At 38.4% G+C, this 15,604-nt stretch overlaps 2 protein-coding genes across 4 annotated transcripts in view; one reads left to right on the top strand and one right to left on the bottom strand.

Annotated features, from left to right (window-relative positions):
* Positions 1-15,604, top strand: part of LOC309388775 (complement factor H-like) — a 499,219-nt gene that overhangs the window by 312,341 nt on the left and 171,274 nt on the right. The gene's annotated exons all lie outside the window — the stretch shown is intronic.
* Positions 1-15,604, bottom strand: part of CFH (complement factor H) — a 73,719-nt gene that overhangs the window by 54,327 nt on the left and 3,788 nt on the right. For all 3 annotated transcript variants that reach the window (XM_081946384.1, XM_081946385.1, XM_081946386.1), the window contains exons 2-4: positions 8,787-8,978; positions 6,255-6,360; positions 3,123-3,199 (exon numbers count right to left, since the gene is read on the bottom strand). In XM_081946384.1, coding sequence (XP_081802510.1) covers positions 3,123-3,199; positions 6,255-6,360; positions 8,787-8,978 — 375 coding nt within the window. The remainder of the gene's footprint in view (positions 1-3,122; positions 3,200-6,254; positions 6,361-8,786; positions 8,979-15,604) is intronic.

Below are 15,604 nucleotides of genomic sequence, written 5' to 3'. Positions count from 1 at the left end.
GTCTTAATGCTCTCCCCATGAGGGTGGGAGTCAATTTCACCGCAGGGGGTAAGATGTTCCAGAGGAAGAGGGCCAATTCTTTAACTGATGGAATCATCAGTATTCCCTCTCTGCTGACATGGGGGTGGGCCAGTCCCATTAGGGTGAGATGGGTTCTCATGTAGACTTGAGCCATGCTATGCAGGCTTTAAAATATCTAGCTGGTAATGTTACTTTTAGAAGATCTTGAATTGCAAATTGAAAAGGATCCAAAAATGAGATTTCACTAAAAAAAAAAATTAACTGACGTTAATTTCCAAATCATGGTAAATGAACCAAAGGGTAGTATTGTTTGTTTTGTCAATAACCACTAAAATTTGAAAAAAAAAATACTATGCAAAAGTAAAAAATCAAACAGATGAGACAAATATTAGCGAAACAAAAATAAAGAGAAATAAAAATGTAACATACCACATTTTAATTTTTAAATATCTGTCTATGTGTTGTGATTATTTATAGTCTAAAACAAGATGAGTAATTTATTAAATCTGAAGTAATGAATAAAAGATAAGAGGTTATATCTATAACCATTTACGCTTATTTTAATTGTGGTAACCCAGAAAGTGGCTGTTGCACAAGTGATGAAGGATTCTGAATCTTCTAGATGAAAGTTCATATATAAATTTATGTTTTAAGGATAGAATATAAGCAGACCTATCTCTGTACAATTTACAATTTAAGAATGCATGTGACTTCCAAGTGATAACAATAGTAGATTAGGATGTCTCTGGAGGAGTGGGGATAATATTGTGATGAGGACTGAAAGTTGGATGACAAGCCTGAGTCGCCAGAGCCTCCTTGAATAAGGAAAGACCAAGGGACTGCTCACTGTGCTCCGGAAGGCTCTTCCATGTGAGGAAACTGCTGGACATTAAGGTCCTTACAGCTGATTTGTAAATCTGAGTGGCCGGAAGACTCAGGAAAGTCAAAGAGCTCAGATCCACATTGGAGCCTGTAAGGACATTGGGTTTGCTTAAAACCTCACTTTCTTAAAACACATTTGTATTCAAAAAAAATTAAAGAGAAAAATGTTTTTGGAAATAGCAGAACAATTAACAACTTGGTGAGTGTGAAACTTCATTATGGATTAAAAATAAAAATAAAATAACAATTTTAAAAATTTAAAATCAACGGCAAAAAACTTGATGGAAGTTTGCTCTAAATAAGTTTTAAATGAACAAAAAGGACAGTGAAGTTTGAAATATTACTTTTACACAGTGTTTTTTAAATTAGTTAATAAATATGCATCTTAGTGGGAATATAGATTGTTCAGAGTTTTAGTGAAGAAACAATTGGTAGACTTTTCAAAATAATGAGCTAAAGGAATTTTAAAACAGAACATGTTTAGAACGCCAGAGTGTCAGAAGGGACCAAAGCTTAAGGTAATACAGAAAAGGCAAATGGAAGGAGAGAAGAGAGAAACTCCCTTTTACTTTTGTACCTGGCTCATTTTCTCTTTCTGAATTGCAAATAAATGAAATGGATACTACGTGAAAATCACAAACTTGGAAAAGGAAGGAGAGGATTGTTAGAGCACCCAAGAAAAAGATGATCACTCCAAAGATTTTTAAAAAATTGAAGAGTTGGGAAAGAATGTATCTGAATCTGTTGAAAGAGACATGACTACATTTTAAGGGAGATTGGAAGAAAGATTTGTAAATATGAAGGAGGAAGTGGAAGAAGAGATTAAATGCATCTTGAAGAATCTCTAGGACAGTTGACTGGAGAGGTGAAACAAAATTTTAAAAATACAAAATAAACAGAAAGATGTGGAAAAAAGATTTACACAATCTTGGCACTATTGGAATGAAAGAAGAAAAAGAATTATCTCTGAGATTCAGAGTGGTTTCAAAGGACCCCAGTGAAGATAAAGAGTAGGTTGTTCAATATGTTCAAAATTTCTGTAATGGGATGGAGATGATATGCAGGCAGCGACAGATAATGTATACGGGATCAGCATGCATTAGGCAAAGTTAAGAAATGCATCAGGGATATTCTTGTGTACTTTGTTAGGAGGAAGACAGAGCTTAAGCTCTTCAGAAACATTTTAATACCAGGTTGAGAATCAACACAGATGTACATAAAGAAGTTCCAATCAGAATACTACCTAAGGGGGGGGTGGGGATATTTTTGACTGAAAAGCTGAACATAAAAAGGTATACTGTTGAGACAAATTGGAGGGAGATATTTTTAATTTTAAATAGTAGAGGTATTAAGTGCCCGAGAAATCAGGAGATGAGGCAGCTCAAATGAATATAAAGATTTATTGCAAGTTTAAGGTCTCTACAAGAATCTGGCCAACTGACTGTTAAGAGAAATGTGCAGGAGATAAGAGAGGCATTCAAGGTGGGTTGGACTTAGATTTTTAAAGTATGTGCAGCAGTGGTGGGTTTCCATTTTGTTTACTACTGATTCGCACATGTGCATGTGACGCTTCTGCGCAGAAGCGTCTAGGCGGGTGGGCAGAGCCTCTCACCACTACCACTGCTGGTTCACCTGGTATGTGCCAAGCCAGGAGCAAGCCACCTCTGGCGTGCAGGATCTCATGACTTATGATGTCTTTTACCCCTCCCTTGGGCTCAGCCCAATCATCTCCTACAAGAGGTTTTGACTAACTCAGTTTTAATATGATAAGATTTGCTAGAAACATTTAAAGAAGACATGGACAACAGGCAAGGAGGTGACAGAAGAAACTATGCAACAGACACAACAAGAAACTAAGGAACAGGAACCACATTAAGACTACAAGTATTGACTTTTTCTAAGTTTTGGCATATAGACTTTAAATGCCTAACATGAAATATAATGAAGCAAACTTTCCCACCTCAAAAAACAAATTTATTTCATTATTTGAAAAAATTGAAACAATATGTAACTCTTGTTTAGAAGAAACAGATAGTAGTATAAATTATTAAAAACATTTGATTACAAAAATTTAGGTGAAGAGCTTATTTCAGTGGGAATCAATAAGAGAAATTGAATGGTTTTGAAACTCACAACTAAAGCCAGAAATGATATTGCTTGATAACCACGGGAGTTTGCGGGAATTGGAGTCAATTAATGTTTTTGAAGAACCTACTTACTTTCACAATGAGGAACCTCATTGGTCCATCCATTTGCTCGACAATCACGGTAATTAAATTGGCTGAGCATCTTATACCTAATAATTTAAAAAAAAATAGGGAACTAAACACACTAATACTGCAAAGGGATTATATATATCAAAGCATATTTTATCATAATTTAGAACATACTGAGAAGACGCATTATTCTAATGATTACTGATCATTCTTGGAAATATAGAAGATGAAACATGTTTGATATTTATTCCCAGAGTTAGAAGAAAAATGAAAAACTCATTCTCCCCAACTTTTAAATTCATTTTCCCTTCCAAAACTTTTGAAACTATCAACAAATTCAAAACCACTTCTGGTTATACAATATTGCATTTCCAAAACAGTGTTTGATATTCAAGTTTTTTAAAAAAAACTTTAAAAAAAACAAAGAGAGAGGGGAAGGGAGGGAGGGAGAGAGAGGGGGGCACAAAGCAACATTGTACATATAAATATAGCAAGAATACAATCACATGATTGTATCTTTGAATTGAGCAGCATGGTGGCCTAGTGGTAAACATGCTTGCCTCCAACTCAGTAGGTTATTTGTTCAATCCTAGGTAGAGGCAGATGTTTTCTCATAGGACACAAAGAAAAAAATAACTGCTATGAATTCCGGGTAGGCATCAGGAAGGGAATTTGGCTAGGAAACACTCAGGTTCACCTAGTTGCCTAAACTTTAACCTGAATAGGGACTACAGGGTCATATAAAGGAAATATTGTAACCCATGTTTCCAGAGGCACTTGGAACAAAATGATACATATTTTTAAAACAACAACTCAGTACTAGTACCTCACTATAATAAAGTATTTTAAAGATTTGTAATGAAAATCCCAGGAATAATTATCTATATTAGAGCTCCCTCTTGTAGTAAGAGGTATATTAAATGAAAATCAGCAGCTAAAAGATATATGTTATTCATATTACAATTACAATATTTTATAAAATACAAAATATTGCATATCTTATATAAATCTAAAATGTATTAAAATTGCAGTCTGTTTTAACCAAACTAAATATCTTGTTTGGATTTCTCAGATAAATACAAACATGTACATGTGTAGTGCAGTGAAAAGTATAAATGCTCAAAAAGTATAAATGAACCTTTCAATTAGTTGTCCCTTGTATAGCAGTGCCATCATGTGGCCAAATATTTAATGAAGGGTTAGATAAGAGATAAAATGTAAGAGCATAATAACATTGTGTTCCTATAAGAGGAGCTGTCTACTGTATGTACATTATTCAGATGAGCGCAAATATTCTGCAACAATGCAGAACACAAGAAACAGAAAGCAGAACATCTATCCATCTTCTACTAAAAGAGATATCTGCACAACTTTATGAAAAAGTGCCTGATCACTCAATCCGATACAACAAAACCAACATGTCTATGAAAAAGGATAACACTGCCATACATCAGAAACAATCGACAAAACAAAGAATAATGCTTTTAAGGTAAAATATGGAAAAGATTGCAAAGCGATCTTAAGAGAAAAGAAACACTTCATCAAATAAGTTTGACAGTGAAACCATTTATTCAGAGAACTGGTGCACTCTTCTTCATAGTGGTTAAGTTATATAGATGAATATTTTAACCAGTATTTTTTCACTGAGCCTCCTCCACTTTTATGATTTCAAGAGTGAAGTGTTCCAATGAACTTCAGGAGGATTACAGCTAAAAACATCCATGACACTTGAGAATCAAACACTCAGTATTATATTTCCTGAGAATAACTGCATCTGAATAAATAAGGATTTCATATATAAAATAAAGGAATGTGTGGAATTAGATTAATTTGTTTATCAGGATTGAAGACAGCACTATCATACTCTAGTCAAGTTAGGGAATATAAATGTAAGCTATTTGTTGTAAGCAGTAAGGTATTTATTTAGGTGTTAGCTTTTTACTCCCTAACAAGAACAAGTCCATCATCTCTACTTGAATAGATATAGAATCTCACTGAATATCTAAAGATGGAAAGGATGGACTTCTGCTAATGTTGAGATGTTTCTTAAATCAGTGTCTACCCTCTTGATGGCCAGAAAAGAGATATAGATTATATTACATCAGACTCTCTTATTGCCCCAATCTTAAAGTTTCTGTATACGTGTGCATAGATACATATGTGTATGTATGTTCATGTCAGTGGTGAATTTCTAAATTTTTTACTACTGGTTTGCTCGCGCGTGCTCGTGCATGTGCAGAGTGTCTGAGCAGGTGGGCAGAGCTTCCCGCCGCCACTACTAGGTTTAGGTTTAGGTTTTATTGGATTTATATGCTGCCCTTCTCCCAAAGGACTCAGGGCGGCATACAACATTAAAAAACACACATCCCGAAAGTTAAAAAGAAATTAAATACATATCCAAAAAAACAAACCCAATTTATAGGACAATACATTTAAAAAATGAAATAAAATTAACAGGCCCAGCCGGCTTGCTGGAAATGCCAACTTTTTAGGGTGCGTCGGAAGGACCGGAGGTCAGGGATTATGCGAAGCTCCGGGGGAAGCTCATTCCACAGAGAAGGCTCTCCCCCTGGGGGTCACCAGCCGACACTGTCTGGCCGACGGCACCCTGAGGAGGCCAACTCTGTGGGATCGTACTGGACGGTGGGAGGCTATTGGTGGCAGTAGGTGGTCTCGCAGGTACCCTTGCCTGATCTGGGCCGAACTGGGAGCAACCCACCTCTGGTTCATGTGCACGTGTGTGTGTGTGCGTGTTTATCTTTCCTTTGAAATATGACTCAAAGTATCAAACATATCCAAAGGGAAACCTAGAATTCAGAGTCTCTTAGTTTCTAAGCCAACATCTTTATCACTACACCATACTGATGGGTGGGTGTGTATGTGTGTGAATGTCATGAACTGTTTTTTCCACCCATCATCCCTCTTTTGGCTTCCTTTTTCTCTTGTAGACTAGCCACATATCAAGATCTAGATGCAGGCAAGAGAGGATTCTGTAAGGATATGTTACAAACTCCCACACTAAAATACAATATAAATGCATTACCATTTTGGGAGACAGAGCTTTTGCTTTCCTTAATACACAGGTTGTATATAATTAATAACTAGAAGGGTGAAAAACAATTATAAAAATATTACCCTTCATGACACGTATAAATAACACGGGCACCAAAAGTAAAATCTTCTCCTTTGACAAGTTCAAAACTGGCATAATCAGAATCTCCAGGGCTGCCACAAGATTTTCCTGAAAATTAAAATACAATGTAATACAATGCAATATAACAAGAAAATTAGCATTTGGGAAGCCCTTAGACTGCCCAGAGCTTGAATCTCCCTTTGCCTATTTCACCTTTCCTATCTCACTGTTACTATGAACTAAATCTGGTCTTACTATTTTCAGAATTCCTGCACTCCTGCTTCACCTTATTGGTGTGTACATTCTGATATTCTGAATGACATACAATCATATGAAATGCCTTTCATTAAGAAATTACATGGCAAATTCAAAGTTTTTACTCATGGAAAGAGTTATATGTTTCTCCTGGCATTCAGTCTGAAAGGCAACTTCTATTTTTAGTTATAACAAATGTAATTCATGGTACTCGGTATCAAGTTAAAAACAGAATGCAAAGGAAAACAGCCACCAACTTTCTCACAGTGACCCTAGGTGACTTACAAGCAATAAAAGCACAGAACAGAAAATAATTTTTTTTAAAAAAAAACAATAACAGTCCCATCCACTCCAGCAACAACACACAATCAAATTAGCCATTTGATGGGTCATTCCACTCTGGTTTTCCCAGGCTCTCTGGCAAAGCCAAGTGTTCAGGGAAAGAGTATCAAAGTGGAAGCTTGTCTAATTTCTTCTCCAAAGGGAGAGAGTCATCATGGAAAAAAGCCCTTCTTTGAATCCTACCAGGTGAACCTCCTTAGGGGTTGGGACCTGCAATATTCCTTGCCTCCCCGCTCTAGTGAGTTGGATGGATCCTACTTTGAACATATTATGCAATGACCTATCTTTCTGATGAAGTCCATAATAGTGGAAAAAGTGGGAGAATAGAATAGAATAGAAATAGAATAGAATGGAGCGGATCAGAGCAGAATTCTTTATTGGCCAAGTGTGATTGGATTCACAAGGAATTTGTGGTGCAAAAGCTCTGTGCAAAAGCAACAGAGTAATCATCATCATTATCATACTACCAATAAGAAGGAATATTAAAGAAGAACAGAAGGATTATAATAATACTAGAGCCATACAATATGGGTAAATATACTTAGAGATAAGATAGCCCTGTAAGAATAAGGTGTTCAGCAGAGTGATGGCATGAAGGGGAAAAGTGTCCCTGTGTCTAATTATTTTGCCATGCCCTAGAGCTGTGATGGTGAATCTATGGCACGCGTGGCACAGGTGGCACGTGTAGCCATTTGTCAGGGCACGCAAGGCTTGCCCTGTCAGCTAACTTCGGCCATTTTTTGAGGCCATTTTTCACCCTCCTGAGGCTTCCCTAAAGCCTCCGGAGCATGAAAACCAGCCCTACGGGCAAACCGGACATTCGAGAACGGACTCCTGGTTTGGTCATAGGACCGGTTTTAGCCCTCCGGAGCATTCAGGAGCCCTCAGGAGACTTCCCTGAAGGCTCTGGAGAGCAAAAAATGACACTACGAGCAAATTGGAAGTCATTTCCTAGTTGCTCGTAGGGCCAATTTTAGCCCTTCGGAGCCCCTGAAGGCTCCAGAGGGCTAAAGCCAACCCTATAAGCAAACCACAAGTCCATTCCCAAAGCTCTGGTTTGCCCGTAGGGCCAGTTTTTTGCGCTCCGGAGGTTTCAGGGAAGCTCCTGAAGCCTCCGGAGATCCTCCGGGTGTGGGGGGAGACTGTTTTCACCCTCCCCAGGTTCCTATAAAGCCTCTGAAGCCTGGGGAGGGTGAAAAAAAGCACGCCAAAAATGGTGGGGAGTGCTGGTCATGCGCACATGCACGCTGTGGTCCTGCACATAGCATTATGGGTGTGGCACGCCTGCACATGACCCCCCTGCGCTCCCCCCGCTTTTGGCACTCGAGCCAAACAAGGTTCGCCATCACTGCCCTAGGGTGACATCCTGAGGGGAGGTGTTGAAACAGATTATATCCAGATGTGAGGGGTTTGTAGATATTTTCTCAGCCCTTCTTCTGATCTGCTCAATATACAGATATTCTATGAAAGGAGTGCTGGTTGTAATTGTTTTTTCTGCAGTCCCAACTATTCATTAGAGTCTGTACCTTTCCTGATTGGTTGCTGTACCAAAACAGACAGTTATAGAAGTACAAATGATAGAGTCAGTAATTCCTCTGTATTACTGCATCAACAACTTTTGGGGCAGTCTGAACTTTTGAGTTGATGCAGAAAGAACATTTTTGTTGTGCTTTTTTAATGGTAGTTCTAATGTTAGGAATCCATCTCAAACCCTGGAAGCAAAGTGGATGGACACAATTACAGCAGTGATGCACTTTTGGAAACCTGAGACAAGTTGGGGACAGATTGTCCAGGAGAAAAATCTATCTACGTAATCACTAAGTGCCAAAACCAACAAAGCTTATAATCAAAAAATACTAATCAGAAAGGGTAAAAAAATACTTCTTAAACATTTCAGTATCCTTCTTCACTGACTTTTGCAAAACATTATTTCTTACCTGTGCAGTTCTTATTAGGTGGTAATTGTTTCCAGACTCCATCATTACATTCAAGTCTAATAGGCCAAGCTTTAGCATATCCGGGGCGGCATTTATATGATATTATGTGTTTATGTACATATGACTCTGCATTCAATTCTTCCACAGGTTCTTCACGTTCCCTTCTAGCAGGTGGTCCACATGCATTTTCAGCTAGATGCCAATGAAAAAGAAAGAGCATTTAGCAAAACCTATCTGCCAAATCTTGTTCCATAACTTGTGAAAAATATTTTACTTCTAATTTCAGCTTTATTTTTCCCCCCCGTTTGGTAGATATTTTATTCATATTGTAGTAAGATATGAGATCTAGAGGCCACTTAACTCCAGAACAGTTTATCCTAAAAAGCAGAAAATTAAAGCAAAAGAAATGTGTTTAGTCTCAAAGGATTTTAAACGCTTCTCGAATATTATCAATGTGGGAACCAAATAGGTTTGTGGGAGGATCTTATTGGACCAGGAGGACATGCTCACTGTCAGTCACGCCTGTGTACTTTCCCTTCTGGACTACTGCAGTGCTTTTCACCTGGAGCTGCTCTGGAAAAGCACTTAAGCTGGTGCAGAATAAGGCAGCCTGGGTGATAAGTGGGGTTGGTTACTTGGTGCATATAACACAGGGGTGGGTTCCTGCCAGTTCTAACCTCTTCTATAGAAGAGGTTCCACAAATCTATAGTGCCAGTTAGAACCGGTTCCAGCTCCCTCCCCCTGCCCGTACGCAAATCATCAAGATGAAGAGCGAGAGGAGGAATTCTGGGAGTTGAAGTCCACAAGTCTTAAAGCTGTCAAGTTTGAACACTCCTGGGGTTTTTTTTCTAAAGAGTTAGGGGTGCAAGGGTCTTCTAACTTGACAGCTTTAAGACTTGCGTGCTTCAAATACAAGAGTTTCTGAGCCAACATTTGGGTTGCTAAGCAAGAGCGTTGTTAAGTGAGTTTCACCACATTTTACAAGTTGACCACGCCCATCCAGTCACATGGCCGGCAAGCCACTCCCACAAAGCAGGCCACACCTACAGAAGAGGTTCTAAAAAATTTTGAAACCCACCACTGATGTAACACCACTGCTTTGGAACTGCAATGGTGACTGGTGTGCTTCAAGGTGCAATTCAATGTGCTGGCTATCACCTTTAAAATTGTTTATAGCTTGGAACTGGGTTTCAAGCTATAAACGATGAACATCTCTTCCTGGTCATTTTTATCCATCCGATCTGGCCTGGCCTGGCACGCTATTATATTCTGGGAACCATCAGCTAAGAAATTCTAGGTGAGCCCAGAAAGGAAGCTTTTTCTGCCATAGTAGCTACCCTTTGCAACATTCCTGCCCTCTCATGAGGCCCTAATGGTGTGGTTCTGTGCCTAAGCCTTTACAATTGTGTAAATAGACCCATCCCCTGTTTGCCTTAACAATTAATGAGTGTGATTTTTTTCTCCCTCAGCTGCTATGCCAATGTGAAAGAAGGACCTTGGGAGGGGAATGAGCAGAGGTCTCGAATGGAATGTAAATGGAGGCTCAGGAAGGACATGAATGGAGGCCTTGGCCATGCTGTGAGAGAAGCCATGACTGCCTCAGTGTGAAAGAAAGCAGTGTAAAAGGTTTTGGCCACTACAGTAGTTGTGCACAGTGTGATGGGTCCGGCAGCACCTGGCTTCAACCCAAACACTGAAACTAGACTTTAAAGATTATTTACTATAGCCTATATCAGTGTTGGCGAACCTTTTTGGCACTAGTGCTGAAACAGGACTGCGTGCGCAGGGGGAGGGGAGCACCAGAAAATGGGAGAGCAGTTCCCTGGCTCTACACATCGGGAAGCTGAGCTTCTGGTTTCCAGCATGCATATGCATGCTGATCACCTGGTCTTCCTGTTTCTGGCACACATGCGTGCATGAAGAACAGCTGGGCAGCACGCATGCATGTGCCGGCAACCGGAAGCTCAGCTTCCCGCAGCGTACTCAAGCATTTGAAGACCAGATGGCTATCTGGAACCCAGAAGAGCAAAAGGTGATGGCCGGTGTGCCCAGAGAGATGGCTCTGCATGCCACTTCCAGCACATGTGCCATAGGTTGGACATCATGGGCCTATATCAGTAAAGATGGAATCAAATTGGTGGAGTTATTTCCTTGACCTGGACTACCTCAAAGGCAATCCAAGAGTGATCTGTGCAGGGTAAAAGATTGATGACAATATTCTCCACTGTCAAATCATATTGCAAGTGACTTGAACATGTGACCATTAGTATGCATGAGGCTTTCAATGTCCTGAAATAGGTCCACAGTTGCCAGGAAACAAATTAAAATTAAAAGAACAGTTTTAGATATGTTGGCAAATTACATGGAGAAAGCGTGCAATTTTCTTGATGACATTTTCAGAGATGGTTTGCCATTGCTTTCTCCCTAGGTTGACAGAATGACTGGACAGAACGACTAGCTTAAAATTACCCATCTGGCTTCTATAGCTAATGCATGATTAGAATGCAGATTTAAGCTGGTCCATATCTGTTGATGCTGTTTATTATAATAGATTTAATTTGACATGCATAGATTTTAAAATGACCCATTTCTTATAAATAGGCAGCTTCTGTAATAGGAAATTAATCCCCATACCACCTTCATCACTGCTGACTCCGGGCAACTTCCTGAACTAAGCCCTGCAATTTCCTTGACAAGATTTCAGGAAAAATTTGCCCAGAGTTGAGAAAGCTTTTTGCCAAACTCAAAAGCTTTCTGGGTTTTAACATGATGCCTCCTACTGTTATCTTTTTTTTTAAAATTGGCAACTGCAATGATATTTAATTGCTCTATTATCACATCATATCACACCTAGAATATGTCATATAGCAGGCAGTATTTCAGGTAGTCATGTGTTGTTATGAAATATTTATACTCCCAATTATTGTTTCATGTCAAATTTTGACTAATAGTTTCATTGTGATGCCCAACTTTTCCACAACATATAGTTAAATATTGCAACAGTTTGATTGATTAAAACATTTAAAAAGCAATCCTGTATACTTCTAGTCTGAAATATAAAGAAAAGATTACTTCAAAGGAACTTCTCAGATCTTGCAGAATATTGCAAACAAAATGTTACAGTTTTAATGGGAGTAGACAAATTAGACACATAAAATGTTGCCCTTCACAACTGTTACATGTGATGTATCTATCCAAACTACAGCAATAATCTGAAGACCTTCCCTGAGAAAAGATTCTTATGTAGAGGCATGTTTTTAAGTAACCTATAAAATTAAGCAATGATTTGGTCACTAGAGGGTGCTGTTACATAGTAAAAACATATCATGATTGACCATATGCCAAGAGGTCTTTCAATGTGAATGACTACAAGTTTCATTGCAGTAAAAATGTTTATGGAGTATAATTCAAAGTGGATTGGACTGTAATCCACAAATACCTAAACCATCATAAGAGTACTCCAAATAACATGGAATTAGTGTGCTAATTTCTTTAGAAACCCTTCAAAATTTGAACCAGCATCTTGTGTGCCTTGCCAAAGTAAAGATGACTAAGAGGAACTAATAGACTTTGTCTTTTGAGAACTGGAAGAACAACCATTTCCTTTAGTCTTACACAATTAATATATGTCAGTTATAATTATTTACAAATGGTCCAGCCTGAAGAATTTGAATTGTTGACTATGGCTGTAGTCAACTGAGTTTTGCCTTCCTTATTTCTTTTCTTGTTAAAAGTTCTGAAGAATTCATATTTCCTGTATTACATTGGATCGTTTTTGTTTGTTTATTTATTTATTTTCTTCAATTTATATAGACAGCCATCTCAGATATATGAGTTTGGGCAGCTCACGAGTTGAAACCATAACAAACAAAAACAAAATAAAAAAACAATTAAAACAAATTAACCAGAAACATAAAATGAGAGAGAAGGCCAGTCAGCAACCTGTGTGAACAGTACATCTTTTTTGCAGGCTCCAAACCTCTATGGGATTCCCAAGCCAGATGGCACAACCATGCCTCTAGGGAAGTCCTAAAGGTCAATAGGGTTGTAGCCAATCTAAGCTTGGGAGACTTGATGTTCCAAAAGGTGGATTGATCCAACTAAAAAGTATTACCTAGCTGTGATTCTTGGATCTTCTTCTTATGGACTAACATACAAATGATTGTTCATTATAATCAACAGTATAAATGTTATCTTCTCTTCTTCTTCTGAGAACTGATGACTTGGCTAATCTTTTGCCATTATTTTTATCAGTTCTTTCTGCAATGAATAACACTTCAAATCCAGGAAAAAAAATCTATTTTCTGATCCTTTTTTATTGTGTTTGTTTTAGTATATTTGTGTTATTGTTGACTTCTAATGACTGCCTGGACTAGTCCCTGCAGTTTTGTTGGCAAGATCTCGAAAGTAGTTTGCCATTGCCTTCTTTCTAGAGCTGAGCAAGAGTGACTGGCCAAGCTGGTTTCATGTCTAAGACAGGACTAGAGCTCACATGATCCCAATTTCTAGCTTGAACCACTACACCAAACTGACTTTATTCTCATGCTTGTTCAAATAGTCAAATCCAAATAGGAACTCACAAAACATAGTTCTAAGAAAGGAGAAAAATTGCACCAGTTTCAATGAGAGTGAGGTTTTGGCTGCTAAAAATGATAGTTCTATATCAAATAGCCAAATTGCTTATCCTAAGAGATACATTAAGTCAGGGGTGTCAAACTTGTGGACTCACATTGTCGTCATGTGATGTATCACATCTTCCTCCCCCCCCCCTTTGGTAAAAAGGGCCGCATTGAAACTCCTGTATTAAATGATACCCAGTATAACTAGGAGGTCTGTTCTGAAACTAGTATAAAAAAAGAGAGCTGACTTTCATTTATCTACCTTAAAAATTACAATAATTTATATATATCCATACCTACAGTATGCATATGCTGCAGCCTCAGCCCACAAATACTTTTAAGCATATTTTTACAGTAATGAGGATAGAATCTTGATTCTTAAAGAAAGGAAAACCAACCCCCTCCCTATATTCAATGAATTACCTCTAAATGTTAAATCCATAAAAAATAATTTAATTTGTTTCATTGAATAGCCATGATGTTGCTTGGGTTATGCTAAATGGCATTTCTACTTCACAAAATGTTCTTTTCTACTCTGTCTCATTTTTTTTTTTTGCACACACAATGAGAACATTTTAAAAGACATTTCGAATGAAGAAATAATGCACTTTTTCAGAAAACCGACTAGTAGATGTGTATTATTTAAAATACTGCCAATGTTCATAAAGATTACTTCAATCTCACATCTCCTTGAAAGTATCATACATTCCTCCATTAGTATAGGTTATCCTCGACTTATGACTGCAATAATGCCCAGAAATTCTCTTGTAAATCATCACAGTTGAAAGTCGAGACACCAACATACCAACCTGATTTTACAATATTTTAAGGTGGTCATTAAGTCAACACGATGGTCATAAAGTGAATACTATGCTCATAAAGTGAACACTATGGTCATAAAGCAAGTCCATTCATTGCTATGGATAGATTTTGCTGGAAAGCAGATGAAAAGGCTAGAAATTGGCAAAAAGTAATGAATCAGGTCACATGACAGCATAACCATACAAATAGTTGCCAAGTGCCGAAATCCCACCCCCCCCCTGTATGTGTGTGGGTGGGTGGGTGTGCGCACCATCTAAATTCCAGAACCTGCCCGCAACTTTCTTTAAAAGGGATTGTTATAACTTTGAATGGCCACTAAGTGACTTATCATTAAGCAAGGACTACCTGTACTATCCTTAAGAACATTTGATGAGCAACTAATAAATGCTAGAACCTTACTTATAACATTGTATCCATTCATAGAACATAAATGGATTCCTTCCTATTAAACTGTTGTTTAGCATGCATGGATTAGTCCTGTCCCCGACACTTAAAGCAGCCATCTACCATCTACCACCAGCATTTTTGCAAAGAGCATTTTAAAGAACCTCAGTGCCCTCCTCAACCTCCACTAATCAGAACTCAGCTCAACTAAAGGCCAGTCAGAAGTCGTTACCGCTAGGTATCAAGACAAGAGCCTAGTCAGTCCCATCTCAGCTGCCTCTCTACCTTGCCTCTGAAGATGCCAGTCAGGCTTGCTGGTGAAACATCAGGAAATCTATTTGCTAGACCACAGTCACTAAACCCCAGCACTGCCCAACAGTTTCAACATCTGTATTGATAGGTTATGCATTGAATATTTTAGTAATAGAAGTTATTAGCTTCTGGGGCCTCATGAGTCTTTTCACATGTGTCATCTTAATTGAGAGTTTGTATGTAACCTGATTGTTCCAGCTCTGTTGTGGGAAACGATGTCTATAAATGGCATTATGATTAGTTAATACAATACAATACAATACAATAGTAGAGTTGGAAGGGACCTTGGAGGTCTTCTAGTCCAACCCCCTGCCTAGGCAGGAAACCCTATACCATTTCAGACAAATAGCTATCCAACATCTTCTTAAAGACTTCCAGTGTTGGGGCATTCACAACTTCTGGAGGCAAGCTGTTCCACTGATTAATTGTTCTCACTGTCAGGAAATTTCTCCTCATTTCTAAGTTGCTTCTCTCCTTGATTAGTTTCCACCCATTGCTTCTTGTTCTACCCTCAGGTGCTTTGGAGAATAGTTTGACTCCCTCTTCTTTGTGGCAACCTCTGAGATATTGGAATAATGCTATCATGTCTCCCCTAGTCCTTCTTTCTCTTAAGCTAAACATACCCAGTTCCTGCAACCGTTCTTCATATGTTTTAGTCTCCAGTCCCCTAATCATCTTTG

Source organism: Natrix helvetica, assembly GCF_964273705.1.
Source record: "Natrix helvetica genome assembly, chromosome: 3".
NCBI lineage: Eukaryota > Metazoa > Chordata > Lepidosauria > Squamata > Natricidae > Natrix > Natrix helvetica.
Note: the sequence above shows the minus strand (reverse complement) of the source record. Positions and strands in the feature narration are given on the sequence as shown.